Source organism: Oncorhynchus gorbuscha, linkage group LG15, assembly GCF_021184085.1.
Source record: "Oncorhynchus gorbuscha isolate QuinsamMale2020 ecotype Even-year linkage group LG15, OgorEven_v1.0, whole genome shotgun sequence".
Lineage (NCBI taxonomy): Eukaryota > Metazoa > Chordata > Actinopteri > Salmoniformes > Salmonidae > Oncorhynchus > Oncorhynchus gorbuscha.
Genome location: NC_060187.1, coordinates 83,294,675 through 83,321,830, shown reverse-complemented (window position 1 = coordinate 83,321,830; position 27,156 = coordinate 83,294,675). Strand labels below are relative to the sequence as shown.

At 42.5% G+C, this 27,156-nt stretch overlaps 1 protein-coding gene across 1 annotated transcript; it reads right to left on the bottom strand.

Moving 5' to 3' along the window:
- Positions 1–276: 276 nt before the first annotated feature.
- Positions 277–24,086, bottom strand: tuft1a (tuftelin 1a). Its single transcript, XM_046303284.1, has 12 exons — positions 23,608–24,086; positions 11,993–12,070; positions 10,425–10,535; positions 10,246–10,332; positions 9,967–10,029; positions 9,155–9,241; positions 7,463–7,573; positions 7,150–7,373; positions 6,802–6,907; positions 3,813–3,896; positions 2,002–2,096; positions 277–945 (listed from the first exon to the last, which is right to left on the bottom strand). Exons 1-12 carry the CDS (start codon positions 23,668–23,670, stop codon positions 873–875), a joined length of 1,182 nt encoding a protein of 393 aa, XP_046159240.1. The 5' UTR covers positions 23,671–24,086; the 3' UTR covers positions 277–872.
- Positions 24,087–27,156: the final 3,070 nt, after the last annotated feature.

Genomic DNA, 27,156 nt, shown 5'->3' with positions numbered 1-27,156 from the left:
GACCCTTACTAACCACAGTGACTACCACACCGTCTTTGGTCCTCTCTGTCAGTAGTAAAGTCCTTCAGACGGACTTCAACAGATGACAATAGATTATGACACTGGGTTAGAAAGAATAATCTGTCTGCTATGAATAAATAGACTTCTATTGAGAATCAACTCCATAAGTATATCTACATCAACGTCCATACACAATCCAAAACCATCCATCCATCCACCCACCCACCCACCCACCCACCCACACACACACACACACACACACACACACACACACACACACACACACACACACACACACACACACACACACACACACACACACACACACACACACACACCCACCCACACACACACACACACGAGGAGGCTGGTGGGAGGAGCTATAGGAGGAATACATGTAACGGTATGAAACACAGCAAACATATGGAAACAGTTGACTGTTCCATGACATTACAATGGGGCGGCAGGGTACCCTAGTGGTTAGAGCATTGGACTAGTAACCGGAAGGTTGCAAGTTCAAACCCCGAGCTGACAAGGTACAAATCTGTCATTCTGCCCCTGAACAGGCAGTTCACCCACTGTTCCTAGGCCGTCATTGAAAATAAGAATTTGTTCTTAACTGACTTGCCTAGTAAAATAAAAGGTAATAAAAAAAACAATGAGCCCCTCCTTCTATAGTTTCTCCCACCAGCCTCCTCTGACACACACACACATTGCATATTGGGTGATGGTGCTGGTGGTCAGTTGATGTGGTCACCTCAGTTTAAACTTCATACGTGCACTGTGATGTTGGTGTGGTAGTAATGTGGTGGTGGTCTATTTCAGTCCGTTGTTGTTTAGCTTAGCAGGTTAGGTTAGCCGCTTTCACCAGTTCAGGACTTGGTCTCAATGATTTTGATGAAGGGAAGAGGCTTGTTGGACGAGTTGCTGGGCTTCAAAGGCTTACTGTGGAGGAGAGAGAAATGAGATCGATGCCAAGGTTTTACTCTGGGGAACACATTACTAGTGAACAGCTGAGGGACACTATGGGGATGTGCAGGGTTTAGACGTGTGTGTGGAGGGCTGTGTGAGGTCAGGTGATGTTTCTGGTCAGTCAGGGGAATGAGGGGGCAGGTGTGTGGTGAGTTGGTGACAGATCAGGTGTGTGTGGAGGGCTGTGTGAGGTCAGGTGATGTTTCTGGTCAGTCAGGGGAATGAGGGACCAGATGTGTGGTGAGTTGGTGAAAGGTCAGGTGTGTGGTGAGTTGATGACAGGTCAGGTGTGTGGTGAGTTGATGACAGGTCAGGTGTGTGGTGAGTTGATTACAGGTCAGGCGTGTGGTGAGTTGATGACAGGTCAGGCGTGTGGTGAGTTGATGACAGGTCAGGTGTGTGGTGAGTTGATGACAGGTCAGGTGTGTGGTGAGTTGATGACAGGTCAGGTGTGTGGTGAGTTAATGACAGGTCAGGTGTGTGGTGAGTTGATGACAGGTCAGGTGTGTGGTGAGTTGATGACAGGTCAGGTGTGTGGTGAGTTGATGACAGGTCAGGTGTGTGGTGAGTTGATGACAGGTCAGGTGTGTGGTGAGTTGATGACAGGTCAGATGTGTGGTGAGTTGATGACAGGTCAGGTGTGTGGTGAGTTGATGAAAGGTCAGGCATGTGGTGAGTTGATGACAGGTCAGGCGTGTGGCGAGTTGATGACAGGTCAGGTGTGTGGTGAGTTGATGACAGGTCAGGTGTGTGGTGAGTTGATGACAGGTCAGGTGTGTGGTGAGTTGATGACAGGTCAGGTGTGTGGTGAGTTGATGAAAGGTCAGGCGTGTGGTGAGTTGATGACAGGTCAGGCGTGTGGCGAGTTGATGACAGGTCTATGATGGGTGTGTGTCTGCTTGAGTTACTGGACGTGAATTTCCTGTAGACAATCTGAGAGGTCTATGATGGGTGTGGTCAGGCGTGTGGCGAGTTGATGACAGGTCTATGATGGGTGTGTGTCTGCTTGAGTTACTGGATGTAAATTACCTATAGACAATCTGGGCGTGGCGGTCTGATGAGAGGTGCGAGTTTGACCTTTCACCTCCCAGGAAGTAGTCCATCTGATCATGCATCTCCCGATTCTAAACACACACATACATACAGTTGAAGTCGGAAGTTATTAAATCTTGTTTTTCAACCACTCCACAAATGTATTGTTAAACTATAGGTTTGGCAAGTCGGTTAGGACATCTACTTTGTGCATGACACAAGTAATTTTTCCAACAATTGTCTACAGACAGATTATTTCACTTATAATTCACTGTATCATAATCCCAGTGGGTCAGAAGTTTATATACACTAAGTTGACTGTGCCTTTAAACAGCTCGGAAAATTCCAGAAAATTATGTCATGGCTTTAGAAGCTTCTAATAGGCTAATTGACATAATTTGAGTCAATTGGAGGTATACCTGTGGATGTATTTCAAGGCCTACCTTCAAACTCAGTGCCTCTTTGCTTGACATCATGGGAAAATCAAAAGAAATCAGCCAAGACCCCAGAAAAAAAATTGTAGACCTCCACAAGTCTGGTTCATCCTTGAGAACAATTTCCAAACACCTGAAGGTACCACGTTCATCTGTACAAACAATAGTATGCAAGTATAAACACCATGGGACCACGCAGCCGTCATACCGCTCAGGAAGGAGACGCGTTCTGTCTCCTAGAGATGAATGTACTCGGTGCAAAAAGTGAAAATCAATCCCAGAACAACAGCAAAGGACCTTGTGAAGATGCTGGAGGAAACAGGTACAAAAGTATCTATATTCACAGTAAAACGAGTCCTAAATCGACATAACCTGATAGGCCGCTCAGCAAGGAAGAAGCCACTGCTCCAAAACCACCATAAAAAAAGCCAGACTACGGTTTGCAACTGCACATGGGGACAAAGATCGTACTTTTTGGAGAAATGTCCTCTGCTCTGATGAAACAAAAATAGAACTGTTTGGCCATAATGACCATCGTTATGTTTGGAGGAAAAAGGGGGAGGCTTGCAAGCCGAAGAACACCATCCCAACCGTGAAGCACGGGGGTGGCAGCATCATGTCGCGGGGGTGCTTTTCTGCAGGAATGACTGGTGCACTTCACAAAATAAATGGCATCATGAGGCAGGAAAAGTATGTGGATGTATTGAAGCAACATCTCAAGACATCAGTCAGGAAGTTAAAGCTTGGTTGCAATTGTGTCTTCCAAATGGACAATGACCCCAAGCATACTTCCAAAGTTGTGGCAAAATGGCTTAAGGACAACAAAGTCAAGGTATTGGAGAGGCCATCACAAAGCCCTGACCTCAATCCTATAGAACATTTGTGGACAGAACTGAAAAAGCGTGTGCGAGCAAGGAGGCCAACAAACCTGACTAAGTTACACCAGCTCTGTCAGGAGCAATGGGCCAAAATTCACACAACTTATTTTGGGAAGCATGTAGAAGGCTACCCGAAACATTTGACCCAAGTTGAACAATTTAAAGGCAATGCTAGCAAATACTAATTGAGGTTATGTAAACTTCTGACCCACTGGGAATGTGATGAAAGAAATAAAAGCTGAAATAAATCATTCTCTCTTCTATTATTCTGACATTTCACATTCTGAAAATAAACTGGTGATCCTAACTGACCTAAGACAGGGAATATTTACTAGGATGAAAAGTCAGGAATTGTGAAAAACTTCCAACTTCAACTGTAGGGTCAGAGGAAGTCAAACCCTACTCTGTGTTGCAGGCATAAAAGACTACAGTTCGGAGCAACAGTAGATGGTGAACAAAAGACTACACATCCCAGGCATGGTTAGTTGGTACTGACCTCTGCCTCCAGGAAAGCCACCTTCTCCTCCAGATCTCTGATGACACGGTCCCTCTCCTGGATCACCATACGAGAGTTCTGCAGCTGTACACACACACACACACATCCATGTTATAGTCCTGTCATAGCATGTCATAGTCCTGTCATAGCATGTTATAGTCCTGTCATAGCATGTTATAGTCCTGTTATAGCATGTTATAGTCATGTCATAGCATGTTATAGTCCTGTTATAGCACGTTATAGTCCTGTTAAAGCACGTTATAGTCCTGTTAAAGCATGTTATAGTCCTGTTATAGTCCTGTTAAAGCCTGTTATAGTCCTGGTATAGTCCTGTTAAAGCATGTTATAGTCCTGTTAAAGCCTGTTATAGTCCTGTTATAGTCCTGTTAAAGCATGTTATAGTCCTGTTAAAGTATGTAAGTATGTTATAGACCTGTTAAAGCATGTTATAGTCCTGTTAAAGCATGTTATAGTCCTGTTAAAGTATGTTATAGTCCTGTTAAAGCATGTTATAGTCCTGTTAAAGCATGTTATAGTCCTGTTATAGTCCTGTTGAAGTATGTTATAGTCCTGTTAAAGTATGTAAGTATGTTATAGTCCTGTTAAAGCATGTTATAGTCCTGTTAAAGCATGTTATAGTCCTGTTAAAGCATGTTATAGTCCTGGTATAGTCCTGTTAAAGCATGTTATAGTCCTGGTATAGTCCTGTTAAAGCATGTTATAGTCCTGTTAAAGCATGTTATAGTCCTGTTAAAGCATGTTATAGTCCTGTTATAGCATGTTATAGTCCTGTTATAGTCCTGTTAAAGCATGTTATAGTCCTGTTAAAGCATGTTATAGTCCTGTTAAAGCATGTTATAGTCCTGTTATAGCATGTTATAGTCCTGTTAAAGCATGTTATGGTCCTGTTATAGCATGTTATGGTCCTGTTATAGTCCTGTTAAAGCATGTTATAGTCCTGTTAAAGCATGTTATAGTCCTGTTATAGTCCTGTTAAAGCCTGTTATAGTCCTGTTAAAGCATGTTATAGTCCTGTTAAAGCATGTTATGGTCCTGTTATAGCATGTTATGGTCCTGTTATAGCCCTGTTAAGGCATGTTATAGTCCTGTTAAAGCATGTTATGGTCCTGTTACAGTCCTGTTAAAGCATGTTATAGTCCTGTTAAAGCATGTTATGGTCCTGTTATAGTCCTGTTAAAGCATGTTATAGTCCTGTTATAGTTCTGTTAAAGCATGTTATAGTCCTGTTAAAGTATGTAAGTATGTCATAGTCCTGTTAAAGCATGTTATAGTCCTGTTGAAGTATGTTATAGTCCTGTTAAAGTATGTAAGTATGTTGTAGTCCTGTTAAAGCATGTCATAGTTCTGTTAAAGCATGTTATAGTCCTGTAAAAGTATGTAAGTATGTTATAGTCCTGTTAAAGCATGTTATAGTTCTGTTAAAGCATGTTATAGTCCTGTTAAAGCATGTTAAAGTCCTGTTATAGCCCTGTTAAAGCATGTTATAGTCCTGTTAAACATTTACATTACATTTAAGTCATTTAGCAGACGCTCTTATCCAGAGCGTTATAGTCCAGTTAAAGTATGTAAGTATGTTATAGTCCTGTTAAAGCATGTTATAGTCCTGTTAAAGCATGTTATAGTTCTGTTAAAGCATGTTGTAGTCCTGTTAAAGTATGTAAGTATGTTATAGTCCTGTTAAAGCATGTTATAGTCCTGTTAAAGCATGTTAAAGTCCTGTTATAGCCCTGTTAAAGCATGTTATAGTCCTGTTAAAGTATGTTATAGTCCTGTTAAAGTATGTAAGTATGTTATAGTCCTGTTAAAGCATGTTATAGTCCTGTTATAGCATGTTAAAGTTCTGTTACAGCATGTTATAGTCCCATTATACACCTGTTAAAGCATGTTATAGTCCTGTTAAAGCATGTTATAGTCCCATTATAGCATGTTATAGTCCCATTATAGCATGTTATAGTCCCATTATAGTCCTGTTAAAGCATGTTATAGTCCTGTTAACGCATGTTATAGTCCTGTTATAGCATGTTATAGTCCTGTTATAGTCCTGTTAAAGCATGTTATAGTCCTGTTAAAGCATGTTATAGTCCTGTTAAAGCATGTTATGGTCCTGTTAAAGCATGTTATAGTCCTGTTAAAGCATGTTATAGTCCTGTTAAAGCATGTTATAGTCCTGTTAATGCATGTTATAGTCCTGCTAAAGCATGTTATAGTCCTGTTATCATATGTTATAGTCCCATTATAGTCCTGTTAAAGCATGTTATAGTCTTGTTAAAGTATTTTATAGTCCCTTTATAGTCCTGTTAAAGCATGTCATAGTCCCGTTATAGTCCTGTTAAAGCATGTTATAGTCCTGTCATAGCATGTCACAGTCCTGTCATAGCATGTTATAGTCCTGTTAAAGCATGTTATAGTCCTGTTAAAGTATGTTATAGTCCTGTTAAAGCATGTTATAGTCCCGTTATAGTCCTGTTAAAGTATGTTATAGTCCTGTTAAAGCATGTTATAGTCCTGTTAAAGCATGTTATAGTCCTGTTAAAGTATGTTATAGTCCTGTTAAAGCATGTTATAGTCCCGTTATAGTCCTATTAAAGTATGTTATAGTCCTGTTAAAGCATGTTATAGTCCTGTTTTAAAGCATGTTATAGTCCTGTTAAAGCATGTTATAGTCCCATTATAGTCCTGTCATAGCATGTTAGTCTTGTGTTAAAGTATGTTATAGTCCTGTTAAAGCATGTTAGTCAGGTTATATCATGTTATAGTCCTGTTAATGTCCTGTTAAAGCATGTTATAGTCCTGTTAAAGCATGTTATAGTCCTGTTAAAGCATGTTGTAGGCTTGTTAAAGCATGTTATAGTCCTGTTATAGAATGTTATAGTCCTGTTATAGTCCTGTTAAAGCATGTTATAACATGTTACAGTCCTGTTATAGCTAGTTATAACATGTTATAGTCATGTGTGTGTGTGCGTCTCACCTGTTCGATCATGTGTCTGACTTTCCTCTGCTGGCTCTTCAGCATGTCATCTAGATGATGGATCTTCTCCTTCAGAATGGCCAGCTCCTTCTCCAACTGCTCTGACCTGAGAAGAACACACAGCGTGAGTGGCTGAGAACACTCCTCGTCTATATGTATGTGTGTGTGTCTGTGTGTGTGTGTGTGTTCGTGTGTGTCTTGGTGTTTGTGTGTGATCTGTGTGTGTGTGCTCTGTGTCAACTCAAATCACTTACACAGATTTGCAGATTTGCAGGTGCAGTGAAATGCTTGTGTTTCTAGCTCCAACAGGGCAGTGTGTGTGTGTGCTCTGTTTATTGTCCTCCTCACCTCTGCTCCTCGTTCCTGCCCTCCTCTCTGATCTTGCGTAATTCTCTGAGTTCCTCCTCTCTGTTCCTCAGTGTGTCTCGTAGGGCTTGGCTCTCATGCGCCATGCCTCCCAGCAGCCTCTGGAGCTCCTCAATCCTCTGGTCCTTCCTCTCACTACTCTCCTCCACCCCCTTCAGCTTCTCCTCCTGCTCCCCCAGACGCTGGCGCAGATCCACACCCTCAGTCTGCACAGGAAAAGGACAGAGAGTTTAGTTTCATGGACATAGTTTCATGATTTACAACACGTCCGGTCCGGTCCGTCCGTCTGTTTTACCTGCAGTCTCTCTCTCTCCTCCTGGTGTTTCTTCTCGGCCTCCTGTAGCTGAGCATACAGACGCTTACTGACCTCCCTCATCTTGTCCCTCTCCACCTCATCCTCCCCTCCCTGAAGACAGAGAGAAAGAAAGAGGGAATATAGGAACTGTTCAACTGGGAGAAAACCTATAAACACAGTTTGTTTCCATAGATTTGAGTGAAGCTCCAAGAATCCACTGATATCCTGTTCATAAACTCATTCAGCCACCTGACTGGTCAAAGCACTGTAAACTCCTGACTCCCCGGTTCAGGGAAGTACTGTGTTGTATACTGTTGTGTACTACTGTATTGTAAAGCATTGTACAGTAGTGTATTGTATACTGTTGTGTACTACTGTATTGTAAAGCATTGTACAGTAGTGTATTGTATACTGTTGTGTACTACTGTATTGTAAAGCATTGTACAGTAGTGTATTATATAGTGTTGTGTACTACTGTATTGTAAAGCATTGTACAGTAGTGTATTGTATACTGTTGTGTACTACTGTATTGTAAAGCATTGTACAGTAGTGTACTGTATACTGTTGTGTACTACTGTATTGTAAAGCATTGTACAGTAGTGTATTGTATAGTGTTCGTCTCGGACCTAACAACACCCGTGCCAATATATCCTCCAAACACAGTCTACTCTGGGATTATCACTTTAGTACAGTATTGTGTACTACTGTATTATATAGAACTCTATTGTATAGTGTAGTATTGATTTGTATAGTATTGTATTGGTTTCTCAGTGTTGATTCTACTATAGTGGGAGCGGCTCGGCCCTTTGTTTACACAGGTGAATCAGATTAAAGACAATAGAGAGAGAGAGAGAGCGAAAGAGAGAGAGCGAGAGAGAGGAAACGCAAAATGCTAATATGCAAATAATTACAGAACAATCTATATTTACATTTCAATGACAGGGGGAGGGAGAGTGAGAAAGAGTGAGGTGTGACTGTATGTGTCTGTGTGTCATAGCAGCGGTTACAAAGGGAGAGATTCTGATGGAAGCCAAACAAAGGTGAAAGTTTTCCACTCATATTTCTGTAACGCTAACTGCTACTCATGCGTCATTCACATGCTGCACACACACAAACTGTTAAAGTCAGCCCTATTCACTCTTCTGAAAAGGCTCCCGAATCCTGACATGAATAGCCTTGGGAACGCCCATTACCTGTTTGGCCTCGAGACTAAACCACAGCTATTAAACAGGCAGTCATCTGGGGAATGTAGAACAATGGAGGGAGAAGAACACAAACACACTCAACAGCACAGGAGGAGAGGAGGGACGGAATGTACCAGGCCTTCCAGATCTCTCTCCTGGGGGGTGTTCCTCTCCCTCACCTCTCTCTCTCCCCCTCGCTGTATTTGTGAATACACTCATACTAAAATGCGCACACACACACACACACACACACACACACACACACACACACACACACACACACACACACACACACACACACACACACACACACACACACACACACACACACACACACACACACACACACACACACACACACAGTGAACCATGCCAATGATCTCGGAACTGGGTCCGTCTAAGACTTGGTATGTAGGTGTTAGACGCACACATGCTCTCACACACATTTAAGCTCACACACACACCCCACATGAACCTGTCCGTATAGGGCATGTGAAAAGCCCCTCACCTGCCCATCATCTTTAACTCCTCCCTTTGAGGAAGAAGAGATGTTCTGATTGGAGGGAGTGCTGACTCTGTAGCCACTAGCAAGAACCTAAGGGGAGAGAAGGATGAAGAAAGAGAGGGAATAGTGAGGGATGGAGAGAACCAGAGGAGATATGAGACACACATTTAGGTAGAAGTGACACATACAGGACATATTGCATATGTCATCAGTAGGTATCAAAATGAATGATGACACTAAACAACTGGTTCCATAACAACACGTGTTCACAAACATTATAAATGTGTTCCATAACAACACGTGTTCACATAAACATTATAAATGTGTTCCATAACAACACGTGTTCACATAAACATTATACATGTGTTCCATAACAACACGTGTTCACATAAACATTATAAATGTGTTCCATAACAACACGTGTTCACATAAACATTATAAATGTGTTCCATAACAACACGTGTTCACATAAACATTATACATGTGTTCCATAACAACACGTGTTCACATAAACATTATACATGTGTTCCATAACAACACGTGTTCACATAAACATTCTAAATGTGTTCCACAACAACACGTGTTCACATAAACATTCTAAATGTGTTCCATAACAACACGTGTTCACATAAACATTATAAATGTGTTCCATAACAACACGTGTTCACATAAACATTATAAATGTGTTCCATAACAACACGTGTTCACATAAACATTATAAATGTGTTCCATAACAACACGTGTTCACATAAACATTATAAATGTGTTCCATAACAACACGTGTTCACATAAACATTATAAATGTGTACACATACCTTGTGTTGTCCTTTGTTCTTGGTTGCCATCTGTTCCCTCAGGGTCTTCAGACAATATCTCACCTGAGCAACACACACACACACACACACACACACACACACACACACACACACACACACACACACACACACACACACACACACACACACACACACACACACACACACACACACACACACACACACACACACACACACACACACACACACACACACACACACATTACTGACAGATTCACACACAGAGAGAGAAAGTGAGAGAGAGAGAATGTGTCTTACCTCCTGTATCTGGGAGACTTCATCTGACAACATCTTGAGGCTCTGCTGGTGTCTCTGCTGCTCCTGTCTACGATCCTCCAGATACACCTGCAACACATGGAACACAGACATATTACACACACATTACACATTACACACCCTGGTAACACACACACCCTCAAACACTAAGATCCACCCACCTTGATGACCTCAACCTTTTCAGCCTTCTCCTCAGAGGGTTTGATTGGTTCAGGCTTCAGAGCAGGCCTATCATTGGTTGGCTGCACCAGAGCAAACGCTCGTCCGATTGGCTGAAAAATCAGGGAGGGAGGGGAATTTATGATACTTGGAATAGTGTGAAAATATTTCCAAGCCTCCAGCATGTGTGAACATGAAGGGATTCTGAGTGTGGTGACATGAATGTGTGAGAGGAGTTACGTGCTGCAACACTCGATTAGGAAGAACACTCAGTGACAGACCAACAGGATATGACATCATGATGTTCCATTCAGTCCCATATACAGTAGTAGGTATGATACTCAGAATAGCACTGAGAATGTCTGACACAAACTGACCATCAGAAAATGTACTAACCAGAATGAAACAGGTTAGAAACTAATGGTGGTCCTCTAAACAGAATGGGAGTTGTAGAATGTATACAGCATTATAACACACATCTGTCATTTAGGTCCACCGCTTCAAGAACAAACTCTGGAAACTATTTATCTGTGTATACAGGATTCCTGTGTGTGTGTGTGTGTGTGTGTGTGTGTGTGTGTGTGTGTGTGTGTGTGTGTGTGTGTGTGTGTGTGTGTGTGTGTGTGTGTGTGTGTGTGTGTGTGTGTGTGTGTGTGTGTGTGTGTGTGTGTGTGTGTGTGTGTGTGTGTGTGTGTGTGTGTGTGTGTGTGTGTGTGTCAGCAGTGTTCCTGTGTGTGTGTGTATAAAGCCCCCATAATCAGTAGATGTTACATTTAGTCCTGATTGCTATGGTGATCACCACCATTCAATAAACTCTAAACTTCTGTGGGATTGGTCAAAGAAAGAAAGAAAGAAAGAAAGAAAGAAAGAAAGAAAGAAAGAAAGAAAGAAAGAAAGAAAGAAAGAAAGAAAGAAAGAAAGAAAGAAAGAAAGAGGGTTAGAGAGTGCGAGGGAGAAATAGAAAGCGCAAGAGAAAGCAAGAGAGATACACTGTATAAGTTTAGTAAGCTTGGCAGTCGTCTGTGGTCTGTCTCCCCTCTCCAGCACTGCGGTCTTAAGAACAGTCTTAAGAACAGTCTTAAGAACAGTCCTAAGAACAGTCCTAAGAACAGTTGCATAAGAGTCTGATGGAAACCGGATGGCAGCCATGACATTTTATGACCTGTTTGTGAGTCTGTGTGTGAACTAGCACCCTGTGTGTGTGTGTGCTACTCTTTTCTGATTCAACACACTATCAAAGTGTGTTAGGGACAGTGACCCCAGCCATCCCCTGGTCCACTAAAACACACTAAAACCCTCAGCCAGTTCAGAAGGGCTTAACACTATGTATGTATATTCATTTACAGTAACAGTGAAGGTTCAGAATTCTGTTCTGCCATGGACTTTTATCCACATATTACACATAGGGATACAATTCCATCCATCCAGGGACAGTGTTCCATGACTTCCTTCCTGTCCCCTCTGTTGTAATTGTAGGAGTCGGCTAATGCAGACAGAATTCTAGGTGTGTGTTGAGGGTCTAGGTCTGGTTTAGAGGTTAGGGTTCTTGGTCATGGTTCTAGGTTCTTACCTTGCTCCTGTGTTGTTCTGTGATCCTCCCGACCTGGTTCTGCTGGTGGAGAGTCAGCCTCAGTCTCCTGCACCCATCCTGACGAACGAGACGAAGAAAAGACGAAATGAGAAGCAGTTACAAAGAGCCCATTATGGGATGGAGAGAGAGAGGGATGGGGAAGGAGGGAACTACTGGAAATGGAGGAGGGGAAAAAGAGGGAGGAGAAACTGAGTAATACTGTGTAGGGCAGAGAGGAAGAGGGAAGGTGGGAGGGAGAGAGAGACTGACTGGAGGCCAGTACCCAGTCAACTAGTGTGTAGGGAGCCAGTGGTTAGAGAAAGAGAAAGAGAGAGAACAGAAGCATAAAGTTGCTCAGAGACAGAATGTTCCATTTGAATGGCGTTCCAGATCGATGCCAGCACCAATAGGAATCTCCATTAGAATTCTGGGAGACAGTGGGCAGAAAAACTTTACTGAAGTGGGATGGAACATTTCCATGGTAACAAAGTCGCCCAGTAACCATAAACAGGGTGAAAATACACACACACACACACACACACACACACACACACACACACACACACACACACACACACACACACACACACACACACACACACACACACACACACACACACACACACACACACACACACACACACACACACACACACACACACACACGAGTCACTATGAGGGCAGTGAGGTCTGGTAGTGTGTCTCGCTGGACAGGGAACCCCCATATTACCAGCTGAGAGAGATGTGTGTGTGGTTGTGTGTGTGTGGTTGTGTGTCTCACTGGAAAGGGAACCCCCTTACTACCAGCTGAGAGGGATGTGTGTGTGGTTGTGTGTCTGCATGAGGCTGAGGGAGCAGGGTTATATAGATGATAAACCAGACTATCTGGAAACCAACAACACATCATGTTCTCTTTACTCTCCTCTGTGTACATTTCTGTGTCCTGAAGTCTAAACTCAAGTTAACTCTGAGACAAGACAGACACAGCTAATACTGTGGAGTTGAAAAGTGTTTGAACCCATGGAAACACACTGTGTGGTTAGTTACTGTTCCGTTGAATATTGACTGTGTTGTTTTGACCCATCCAGTCAGGCCAGTTAGGAGAGTTAGAGTATGTGAGGTATGTTGACGTTCTCTGTAGCTCTCTACACTGCCAGCTTTGTGTTGACGCACCAGAGTAGTGCATCACAAAGCCTCCTTTCATCAGCGCCCATTTTAAAACCATTACCCAGAAACCACCCACTAAATGTCTCATTCCTCACTACTGATTCACACTGACAGCCATCACAATGACTTAATGACACTTTGGCCAAAAACTCCTCCGGACAGATATAAGTAGCACTTCATTTCACTACAAGTAGCATTCACCTGGTAATTACTCAGGAAGTATGTGTTAAGAATGGGTAGGTGGTTTTCGGGTATACTTACATGAAAGAATTCAACACTTCACCAAATGGCATGTAGTAGTGCTTCTTTCAGTCAGTGAGGTAGCCATGGGCAGCGCCAGCGGGCATATCTGGCACATACAGTACACACTATCTACCAGGCCCGTGTGTCTCAGTAGAAATGAGGTAATAACAGGTATGTGTGTTGCGTAACGATGATGATTGTGTTAGAGAGAAGTGGTGTATGACAGACAGACACGGGTACCACTGATTACCTGTTAGGACAGGACACACACTCAACAAATAAACATGCAGGAAAAGGAGAGGGGGTGGAGGGGATGGAGAGCGGGAGCAGGGGAGGAGAGGACAAGGGAGTGGGAAGGGAGGGAAGATAGTGTCAAAAAGGGAGAGGGTAAACCTAAATACAATATAAAGAAAGACAGAAAAAATGATGAGGGAGACAAATATCAGCAGAGAGACAGAGAGGGAGAGAAGCGAGAGACAGCGAGATAGAGAGTAGAGATTGAAATTTAATTGAGAGAGAGAGAGAGAGAGCGAGATTGAAATTTAATTGAGAGAGAGAGAGACAGGGAGAGAGAGAAAAAGTAGAGAGAAATAAAGAGAGAGAGATAATGTTCTGTTAGATGAACAGTAATGTGTCCCTGCCAATGACTGGAACGAATTGCAAAAATCACTGAAGCTGGAGACCCATATCTCCCTAACTAACTTTAAGCACCAGCTGTCAGAGCAGCTCACAGATCACTGCACCTGTACATAGCCCATCTGTAAATAGGCCATCCAACTACCTCATCCCCATACTGTTATTTTTTGTTTGTTGCTCCTTTGCACCCCAGTATCTCTACTTGCACATTCATCTTCTGCACATCTATTACTCCAGTGTTTAATTGCTAAATTGTAATTATTTCACCACTACGGCCTATTTATTGCCTTATCTTACCTCATTTGCATACACTGTATATAGACTTTTTTTCTCTATTGTGTGACTGTATGTTTGTTTATTCCATGTGTAACTCTGTGTTGTTGCTTGTGTCGCACTGCTTTACTTTATCTTGGCTAGGTCGCAGTTGTAAATGAGAACTTACCTGGTTAAATAAAGGTGAAATAAATAAAATAAATAAAATAAAATAGAGAAGACAAAGGTTCACCTAATCCACCACCAGACAGACACACCTTGACCAACTACACTATCACAAACAACCAGGATCGGGTAATGGCAGCCATTCACAGGAAAAACAGCCTATGACAACACAGACCCAGTCTACCACCCAGAGACCCAGTCTACCTCCCAGAGACCCAGTCTACCTCCCAGAGACCCAGTCTACCTCCCAGAGACCCAGTCTACCTCCCAGAGACCCAGTCTACCTCCCAGAGACCCAGTCTACCTCCCAGAGACCCAGTCTACCTCCCAGAGACCCAGCCTACCATTATAATAGAGCAGTAATGTAAAACCAGACTCAGCATGGTCTATAGCCACAAGGGATCATAGGACATTGACACGGCAATTATTTGTGACTGTGGCATCAGGAGAGAGGGAGAGACAGATAGTAGAGAAAGAGAGAGAGAGTGGAGAGAGAGGGAGAGAGAGTAGAGAGAGGGGGAGAGAGAGACAGGCAAAGCAGAACAGAGGAACAGATGGAGAGTTGTGTGATAAGAGGCTGAATGACTCTTTCCACCCCTACACTGGAAACAGCAGACTACCTGCTAACACCATTTGATAGGAGAGTGGAATAGAGACCCATATAAACAACATCAACACAGAGGAATGTCAGTAAGAGCTCAGCGTTCAGTACTGTCCCTCCTCTGTCATAAACGGAACCTAAGTCGCTCTGGATAAGAGCGTCTGCTAAATGTAAATGTAAATGTCTAAGAGAGCTGTTAACAGAGGTAGTGGAGCAGGTATCAGTACCACATCACCAAGTACCTATGTTCCAGTCAGTACAACATCACCTACTACATACGTTCCAGTCAGTACCACATCACCTAGTACCTACATTCCAGTCAGTACCACATCAAACATCAGTACCACATCACCTAGCACCTACATTCCAGTCAGTACCACATCACCTATCAGTACCACATCACCTAGCACCTATGTTCCAGTCAGTACCTACGTTCCAGTCAGTACCACATCAAACATCAGTACCACATCAAACATCAGTACCACATCACCTAGCACCTACATTCCAGTCAGTACCACATCACCTATCAGTACCACATCACCTAGCACCTATGTTCCAGTCAGTACCTACGTTCCAGTCAGTACCACATCAAACATCAGTACCACATCACCTAGCACCTACATTCCAGTCAGTACCACATCACCTATCAGTACCACATCACCTAGCACCTACGTTTCAGTCAGTACCACATCACCAAGTACCTATGTTCCAGTCAGCACCTACATTCCAGTCAGTACCACATCACCTAGCATCTACGTTCCAGTCAGTACCACATCACCTAACATCTACGTTCCAGTCAGTACCACATCACCTAACATCTATGTTCCAGTCAGTACCACATCACCTAGCATCTACGTTCCAGTGGGTACCACATCACCTAGCATCTACGTTCCAGTGGGTACCACATCACCTAGCATCTACGTTCCAGTCGGTACCAGATCACCTAACATCTACATTCCAGTCGGTTGGTACCACATCACCTAGTATCTACGTTCCAGTCCGTACCACATCACCTAACATCTACGTTCCAGTCCGTACCACATCACCTAACATCTACGTTCCAGTCCGTACCACATCACCTAACATCTACGTTCCAGTCAGTACCACATCACCTCGCATCTACGTTCCAGTCAGCACCTACATTCCAGTCAGTACCACATCACCTAGCATCTACGTTCCAGTCAGTACCACATCACCTAGCATCTACGTTCCAGTCAGTACCACATCATCTAGTACCTATGTTCCAGTCAATACCACATCACCTAGCATCTACATTCCAGTCAGTACCACATCACCTAGCATCTACGTTCCAGTCAGCACCTACGTTCCAGTCAGTACCACATCACCTAGCATCTATGTTCCAGTCAGTACCACATCACCTAGCACCTACGTTTCAGTCAGTACCACATCACCTAGCATCTACGTTCCAGTCAGCACCTACGTTCCAGTGAGTACCACATCACCTAGCATCTATGTTCCAGTCAGCACTTACGTTTCAGTCAGTACCACATCACCTAGTACCTACGTTCCAGTCAGTACCATATCACCTAGCATCTACGTTCCAGTCAGTACCACATCACCTAGCATCTACGTTCCAGTCAGTACCACATCATCTAGTACCTATGTTCCAGTCAATACCACATCACCTAGCATCTACGTTCCAGTCAGCACCTACGTTTCAGTCAGTACCACATCACCTCGCATCTACGTTCCAGTCAGCACCTACGTTTCAGTCAGTACCACATCACCTAGCATCTACATTCCAGTCAGTACCACATCCCCTAGCACCTACGTTCCAGTCAGTACCACATCACCTAGCACCTACGTTCCAGTCAGTACCACATCACCTAGCATCTACGTTCCAGTCAGTACCACATCACCTAGCATCTACGTTCCAGTCAGTACCACATCACCTAGCACCTACGTTTCAGTCAGTACCACATCACCTAGCATCTACGTTCCAGTCAGTACCACATCACCTAGTATCTACGTTCCAGTCAGCACCTACGTTCCAGTCAGTACCACATCACCTAGTACCTACGTTCCAGTCAGTACCACATCACCTAGCATCTACGTTCCAGTCAGCACCTACGTTCCAGTCAGTACCACATCACCTAGTACCTACGTTCCAGTCAGTACCACATCATCTAGCACCTACGTTCCAGTCAGTACCACATCACCTAGCATCTACGTTCCAGTCAGCACCTACGTTCCAGTCAGTACCACATCACCTAGCATCTATGTTCCAGTCAGCACCTACGTTCCAGTCAGTACCACATCACCTAGCATCTATGTTCCAGTCAGCACCTACGTTCCAGTCAGTCCTTCTGTAGCTCAGTTGGTAGAGCATGGCGCTTGTAACGCCAGGGTAGTGGGTTCGATCCCCGGGACCACCCATACGTAGAATGTATGCACACATGACTGTAAGTCGCTTTGGATAAAAGCGTCTGCTAAATTGCTATTATTTATTTATTTTATTTTACATCACCTAGCATCTACATTCCAGTCAGCACCTACGTTCCAGTCAGTACCACATCACCTAGCATCTACGTTCCAATTAGACGTACACATGGGTAAATAAGACGTACACATGGGTAAATAAGACGTACACATGGGTAAATAAGACATGCACACGGGTAAATAAGACATGCACACGGGTAAATAAGAAGTACACACGGGTAAATAAGACGCACACACGGGTAAATAAGACGTACACATGGGTAAATAAGACATACACATGGGTAAATAAGACGTACACATGGGTAAATAAGACATGCACACGGGTAAATAAGACATGCACACGGGTAAATAAGAAGTACACACGGGTAAATAAGACGCACACACGGGTAAATAAGACGTACACATGGGTAAATAAGACATACACATGGGTAAATAAGACGTACACATGGGTAAATAAGACATGCACATGGGTAAATAAGATGTACACATGGGTAAATAAGACATGCACATGGGTAAATAAGACGTACACATGGGTAAATAAGACGCACACATGGGTAAATAAGACGTACACATGGGTAAATAAGACGTACACATGGGTAAATAAGACGTACACATGGGTAAATAAGACATACACATGGGTAAATAAGACGTACACATGGGTAAATAAGACGTACACATGGGTAAATAAGACATGCACATGGGTAAATAAGACGTACACATGGGTAAATAAGACGTACACATGGGTAAATAAGACGTACACATGGGTAAATAAGACGCACACATGGGTAAATAAGACGTACACATGGGTAAATAAAAAGAGTGTTATGAGCAATGTCTGTTCTTTCCTCTGGGGGTACTAGGTGATAAATCTGTACAAATGATGACAGAGTTATGGTCTCCTGTGGAATGCGTTCTAGGCATGTACCTATTCACCTTTACTGAGGGAGTAGTACTTTCGACCCTAGCAAAATACATACTTAGCAACAAGACCTGCATGAGTTACTGCTTCCTATAGTGTGGAAATGTAATGAGGTTGTCTTGTTTAGTGTGAGTTATTGGTCCCTAGTGTGTGGAAATGGAATGAGTTTGTCTTGGTTAGTGTCTGAGTTACTGGTTCCTAGTGTGGAAATGGAATGAGGTTGTCTTGGTTAGTGTCTGAGTTACTGGTTCCTAGTGTGGAAATGGAATGAGGTTGTCTTGGTTAGTGTCTGAGTTACTGGTTCCTAGTGTGGAAATGGAATGAGGTTGTCTTGTTTAGTGTCTGAGTTACTGGTCCCTAGTGTGTGGAAATGGAATGAGTTTGTCTTGGTTAGTGTCTGAGTTACTGGTTCCTAGTGTGGAAATGGAATGAGGTTGTCTTGTTTAGTGTATGTTACTGGTTCCTAGTGTGGAAATGGAATGAGGTTGTCTTGTTTAGTGTATGTTACTGGTTCCTAGTGTGGAAATGGAATGAGGTTGTCTTGTTTAGTGTATGTTACTGGTTCCTAGTGTGGAAATGGAATGAGGTTGTCTTGTTTAGTGTATGTTACTGGTTCCTAGTGTGGAAATGGAATGAGGTTGTCTTGTTTAGTGTATGTTATTGGTTCCTAGTGTGGAAATGGAATGAGGTTGTCTTGTTTAGTGTATGTTACTGGTTCCTAGTGTGGAAATGGAATGAGGTTGTCTTGTTTAGTGTATGTTACTGGTTCCTAGTGTGGAAATGGAATGAGGTTGTCTTGTTTAGTGTATGTTACTGGTTCCTAGTGTGGAAATGGAATGAGGTTGTCTTGTTTAGTGTATGTTACTGGTTCCTAGTGTGGAAATGGAATGAGGTTGTCTTGTTTAGTGTATGTTACTGGTTCCTAGTGTGGAAATGGAATGAGGTTGTCTTGTTTAGTGTATGTTACTGGTTCCTAGTGTGGAAATGGAATGAGGTTGTCTTGTTTAGTGTATGTTACTGGTTCCTAGTGTGGAAATGGAATGAGGTTGTCTTGTTTAGTGTATGTTACTGGTTCCTAGTGTGGAAATGGAATGAGGTTGTCTTGTTTAGTGTATGTTACTGGTTCCTAGTGTGGAAATGGAATGAGGTTGTCTTGTTTAGTGTATGTTACTGGTTCCTAGTGTGGAAATGGAATGAGGTTGTCTTATTTAGTGTGAGTTACTGGTTCATAGTGTGGAAATGGAATGAGGTTGTCTTGTTTAGTGTCTGAGTTACTGGTCCCTAGTGTGTGGAAATGGAATGAGTTTGTCTTGGTTAGTGTCTGAGTTACTGGTTCCTAGTGTGGAAATGGAATGAGGTTGTCTTGTTTAGTGTATGTTACTGGTTCCTAGTGTGGAAATGGAATGAGGTTGTCTTGTTTAGTGTATGTTACTGGTTCCTAGTGTGGAAATGGAATGAGGTTGTCTTGTTTAGTGTATGTTACTGGTTCCTAGTGTGGAAATGGAATGAGGTTGTCTTGTTTAGTGTATGTTACTGGTTCCTAGTGTGGAAATGGAATGAGGTTGTCTTGTTTAGTGTGAGTTACTGGTTCATAGTGTGGAAATGGAATGAGGTTGTCTTGTTTATTGTATGTTACTGGTTCCTAGTGTGGAAATGGAATGAGGTTGTCTTGTTTAGTGTGAGTTACTGGTTCATAGTGTGGAAATGGAATGAGGTTGTCTTGTTTATTGTATGTTACTGGTTCCTAGTGTGGAAATGGAATGAGGTTGTCTTGTTTAGTGTGAGTTACTGGTTCCTAGTGTGGAAATGGAATGAGGTTGTCTTGTTTAGTGTGAGTTACTGGTTCATAGTGTGGAAATGGAATGAGGTTGTCTTGTTTATTGTGTGGGTTGATGCTTCTTCTACTAGTTCCTGGTGGTGGGAAGACTGTTTCTTGTTCCTCCTCATAGATGAGTCAGAAGGTCATGTCTTGCACAGTTCCAGACAGTGATGTCACATTCTCCATAGCGAGGTAATGGGGAGGGATGGCGGTGGGGTGGGTGAGCTCAGTAAACATGAGGAATCAGGGTGGATCATGAGGCATTATTTAAAAAGTAGGAATGCTGACAAAAGCCTAGTGACGGAAAAGCAGAGACTTATCAAAACTCTCTGGTGACTGGATGGATGTTATATTTAAGAATGAATGAGAGTGTGAATTAATAGATAGTCATGAAAAATGTACTGGCTGTTCTGTCAATGTTCTGCGTAATATCAATACTCACTCTCACACAAACAGAGTGTTCCTTCTATCCAGGTATAGTTCAACTACAGCTGGAGGGCACACATACCTGCATACACACACAAACACACCCTTCACTGTTGCAACTTTGGGAACATTTATTTTCCTTATATTTCACAGTCCTCCTCTTCTCATAACTTTTAGCCTAAATTAACTTTAAAAGGTCTTTCACAAGGCTATAGCACAGAATCAGCACATCCTCCTATATGTAATCCATGTTGCTGTATCTCCCTGGTCTTAATAACCATATTCCTCCTATATTTAATCCATGTTGCTGTATCTCCCTGGTCTTATTAATAACCATATTCCTCCTATATTTAATCCATGTTGCTGTATCTCCCTGGTCTTAATAACCATATTCCTCCTATATTTAATCCATGTTGCTGTACCACCCTGGTCTGAATAACCATATTCCTCCTATATTTAATCCATGTTGCTGTATCTCCCTGGTCTTAATAATCATATTCCTCCTATATTTATTCCATGTTGCTGTATCTCCCTGGTCTTAATAACCATATTCCTCCTATATTTATTCCATGTTGCTGTATCTCCCTGGTCTCAATATCCATATTCCTCCTATATTTATTCCATGTTGCTGTATCTCCCTGGTCTTAATAACCATATTCCTCCTATATTTATTCCATGTTGCTGTATCTCCCTGGTCTTAATAACCATATTCCTCCTATATTTAATCCATGTTGCTGTATCTCCCTGGTCTTAATAACCATATTCCTCCTATATTTATTCCATGTTGCTGTATCTCCCTAGTCTTAATAACCATATTCCTCCTATATTTATTCCATGCTGCTGTATCACCCTGGTCTTAATAACCATATTCCTCCTATATTTATTCCATGTTGCTGTATCTCCCTGGTCTTAATAACCATATTCCTCCTATATTTAATCCATGTTGCTGTATCTCCCTGGTCTTAATAACCATATTCCTCCTATATTTATTCCATGTTGCTGTATCTCCCTAGTCTTAATAACCATATTCCTCCTATATTTATTCCATGTTGCTGTATCTCCCTGGTCTTAATAACCATATTCCTCCTATATTTAATCCATGTTGCTGTATCTCCCTGGTCTTAATAACCATATTCCTCCTATATTTATTCCATGCTGCTGTATCTCCCTGGTCTTAATAACCATATTCCTCCTATATTTATTCCATGTTGCTGTATCTCCCTGGTCTTAATAACCATATCAGATCAGATATGATAAGAATGTGGGTGTAGAATGTTTGTTGTTCCATTGTATCTGATAAGGACAACATTGTATTAAGGGGTGATTCTAATTTGAGAGCTGCATTGTTCCCACACCCCTAGTTGTTTATGTTCAAATATAAAACAAGATAAACCCGACCAGCACAAACAAAGCATAGCTTATGTATCTAGCCGTGTGCTTCATCATTTGACTGTGTACCTTGTCCTTATAATCCAGTTTTATAGCCCTATACAATGCTGATAGGTAAGTTCAATTCTTAAATTCTGATAGGCTGTTGCTCCTGGTAGAGGTTAGCTATAGGCACATATCTAGGATCAGTGTACCATACTTAAGTCCAAACCTTGACCAAAGGGGGTGAAAAGTTAACGGCCAACATCATGCTAGTGCTGATAGATGTTGTATGGCTCTGCAGGAGACATGTTGTGAGCCAATGGTCAGGCCCCAGATAGACAAATGTCTCTGATGATGGTCTGTGTTCTAACAGGGTCAATGATTAACCTTCTTCAGCCAGACAGGAGATTAAGAGCTTCTATACCAGGGATAATGACTGGTGATGTAAGCATCTAGGTGGAGCAGAGCTCAAAGGACCTTATAAGGGAACTCTAAATTGTATTAGCCTGGTTCTCAGTCTGGGTGTAGTGTGCCTGCCCTGCAACCAAAGGATCACTGGTTCAATGCCCCTCACAGATGTGTTCCACCCTAAATCACTACAATTATGATACATGACAATGCCTCACGGGCATTGAGCAGGTGTGTCAAACATACGGCCTGGAGCCTTGCCCACAATGGGGACCAATCCTGCCCGCTCCTGGTTTGAAGATTATTTTATTTATTTTCATTTGAGGGGGGGGGGGGGCACACAATATACTTAAAAATTACTAAAAGCAAATAATGGACCTACATTTATACAGTTTATTGACTGTGGACAGCTCACTAATAATCACAGAAGAAGGAGGAAGACTGAATGCGCCCCCTGGGACAGAATGAGTTCGACACACCCCTGGCATAGAGAGAGGACACTGAGGAAGCTGTCTTACTGTAGTGTATAGGCTCGTCTTCTGGCTGACACTACTGTAAGCCCTACATGAAGATGCTCACTTGTGACAGCAGTCTGGTCCCTCTGGCCAGATCACAGATGTTATTCGGGCTAATATGGTGTGTGTGTGTGTGTGTGTGTGTGTGTGTGTAATACTATAATTACTAGAAAAAGCCCATTAACACCAGAGGAAGCCAGTAAGCCTGATAAGACTTCAGTCAGGAGGATCTAAGACCAATACTCAGAAGTTAATGAATCTCTTCTTGTTTATTCTTACTTTGGGACACAAAATGATACCACATTTACATTTACATTTAAGTCATTTAGCAGACGCTCTAAAGTAAGTTATTGTGCTATCGGTTAAATTCAATATTGTAATTGATCTCAGATTATAATGCAAAGTATATTTGCATATCCAACAGGTTGGCATGAATAAATGAAAAACATATATTTTAAAAAGTGGGGGAAATAAAGCAACCACATAGTGATAGCATAACATTGACTCACGTCAGTGGCGCCCCTCGATCTGCCTGACTGCCAGACTGTCTCGCACCCGGAACGCAGAGAGAAGGAAAGTAAAACATGTTCACTTAAATAGTTATTGTCTTACCGCTGTTCTCTCATCAGCTCTGAGGTCCTCAAATGTACACAGACTCCGCGTTACCCCGTTCATCTTCACACAGATAAGATATATAAATAACTATATAGCTAAAATATGAAAGAGTTGTTTAACTTTGCTTATATAGTATTATTTTCTCTAAACAAACAGAGAAAACGGATTCTCGTCCTCTTGTCACTCTCGCCCTCGCAGACGGAAGATCACGGTTGATTTGAACAATAGTCGACGCTGCTCTTCACTACCAGTCCATAACGTTTCATCAGGCAGTTCCCTCCACTCCCGCCCTCCCCCAGGAATGTATGCGCGTGACCTCAGTGCACAGGCAACTAAGATGTTGGATAACTAAAGATAGTTAACCATCGAACAAAAAATTATCCGTTTCTGTCTACTTAGGGGGGTGGCTCTCTCATAGACACCAATACGAAAGCAGCTGGGTCTGGCATTCTTCTTCGTTCAATGACTTCCATGAAACAGGAAAAAAATAGGAGGTGGGATGTCTCGCTGCCTCTTCTTTCTCTGTAGCCAGCTCACGCCCCCGCGCTGCGCGCTACAACTGAAAAAGTCAGAGGAGCGCGGACTACGCAGGTAAATACCTGTCAGATAGCAAAATAATAAAACTCAATTTCATACCATGCCGATCACATATTAGGAAAATTGTTAGGACAATTAAGATTATTTCATTTGAGTATTGCATTCACACGTTTGAGGGACACAAATATAGTTCCACAGACAAATAGGCACATGACCACAAAAACACGGAAACTGAACCAGACAAAGACAGACAGACACAGAGCGAGAGAGAGACAGTGCTCCATCAGTGTGTCCACAGCAGCAGTAGCATGCAGGTCTCAGTGTTCTGATCCAGAGATCAGGCGGCACACAGAACCCAAATTGGATCAAGGGAGGGGGGGGGGGGCAGACCCAGAGGACAGGCCCAGACAGCTAGGGTCTCATAGTGAGTACAGACCCAGACAGCTAGGGTGAGAGAGAGTGAGTACCACAGAGACGAGGCAGCACAGATATGAACAGGAGTTTGAACAGTGAGACAGACTACCACTGAATATGTCACCCTGGGTCACTGTTCTCCATACATCCCCCTGTTCCTACCCAGTAGTCCTATACAGTACTGAGTCAGAGATCTCTCATCCAGACTGTCATTCAGTCCAACAGGAGACCTGTTGCTCTCAGCTATACATATTACATGATTTAGCAGAACAAACAGAACATGCCATTTAACAGGGAGAAACTCAGTTAAACTTCAGTCAATTTAGAACAATAATTGACAAACCCAAATGAACCTAGAACAGTAGGAGAGAAATATAACAGGATGAATAGGCAAATCTTTCTGTTCTTCTGGCAGGGTAGAATACATGCTGTGCTGAACACAGTGGGTTGACTGAGATAGGAAACAGATGATATCCACTCCTCTGCTCCTCTCTTTCACACCTACAGTAACATGATCTGATCCCAACCACTCACACATGACAGCTAGTTTACACTTCTCCCAGATTATCTGCTCCTCTCTTTCACACCTACAGTAACATGATCTGATCCCAACCACTCACACATGACAGCTAGTTTACACTTCTCCCAGATTATCTGCTCCTCTCTTTCACACCTACAGTAACATGATCTGATCCCAACCACTCACACATGACAGCTAGTTTACACTTCTCCCAGATTATCTGGTCATGTCTTCCCAACCACTCACACTTCTCCCAGATTATCTGGTTATTCTTTCACACCGACAGTAACATGATCTGATCCCAACCACTCACACATGACAGCTAGTTTACACTTCTCCCAGATTATCTGCTCCTCTCTTTCACACCTACAGTAACATGATCTGATCCCAACCACTCACACATGACAGCTAGTTTACACTTCTCCCAGATTATCTGGTTATGTCTTTCAAAATCCATTCCAATGTAGTGGTGGAAATATTTTCATTATGTCACATGAGAATATAGAAATGTGAATATCTGTAGTGATCTAGCAGGTACTGTACATATCCCTCCCCTATGGAAAATATTACGGCACAACATAGCCCACTAACACAACACTAACACACCCTGGGGATCATTTCTATACAAATATTGTTTGTGAAACTTTGCATTCCATAACCACAGGTGGGGACAGCCCAGTGTTCCACTGTACTGTCAATATTAACTGGTTTTCCATCAGGAAAAACTGGAACACTGGCAGGACATAGCGTACTGTACATACAGACTACTGGTATGGAAACACTATTGCAAAGTGTACAAAATACTAGAGAACACAAACATATAAATTAATAATGAATTATTATTACAGAGAAAGTGTGGAAACAAAAAATGTATCACCGATAGAACTGGGATGTCGTAGCACAAGGCAAAGAGTTTGGAAAAGGAAATGTATTCCCAGGTACATGAAAAAACGAAACGTCCTTTCATAACGCTTGATATTCAGTCACACAAAAGGTGTAGAACATCCGAGAAAACAACAAAAACATTCTTCACACAGAGAATGGCCTTGAGTCGTCTCACAATAACAGATAGTAATTGTATCTCATTCTTGTCCTCGAAGAATACTGTGTACAGATATACAGGGAGTTCTTCTCTTATCTCTGGATATTCAATAGCAAAGTAATTATAACCATTTTTTCAATGTTTTATTGTCACATACACCGGATAGGTGCAGGGAAATGTGTTGTTTTACAGGGTCCGCCATAGTAGTACAGCACCTCTGGAGCAAATAAGGGTTAAGTGCCTTACTCAAGGGCACATTGGCAACTTTTCACCTTGTCGGCTTGAGTATTCTAACCTACAACCTTTCGGTTACTGGCCCAACGCTCTAACCTCTAGGTTATCTGCCACCCTACAAATCAATATGTTGTTGTGTCGTGGGATGATAGGCTATCTATGATTAAACAAGAAAACAATACCCCTCCATACTGACCCTATTTAGTGAACACTGATCAGTCTTTCCCACAACTCCAATGTAACACTGATCACTAAAACCAACTGCACGGCAGTCTTTCCCACAACTCCAATGTAACACTGATCATTAAAACCAACTGCACGGCAGTCTTTCCCACAACTCCAATGTAACACTGATCACTAAAACCAACTGCACGGCAGTCTTTCCCACAACTCCAATGTAACACTGATCATTAAAACCAACTGCACGGCAGTCTTTCCCACAACTCCAATGTAACACTGATCATTAAAACCAACTGCACGGCAGTCTTTCCCACAACTCCAATGTAACACTGATCATTAAAACCAACTGCACGGCAGTCTTTCCCACAACTCCAATGTAACACTGATCATTAAAACCAACTGCACGGCAGTCTTTCCCACAACTCCAATGTAACACTGATCATTAAAACCAACTGCACGGCAGTCTTTCCCACAACTCCAATGTAACACTGATCACTAAAACCAACTGCAAGGCAGTCTTTCCCACAACTCCAATGTAACACTGATCACTAAAACCAACTGCAAGGCAGTCTTTCCCACAACTCCAATGTAACACTGATCATTAAAACCAACTGTACGA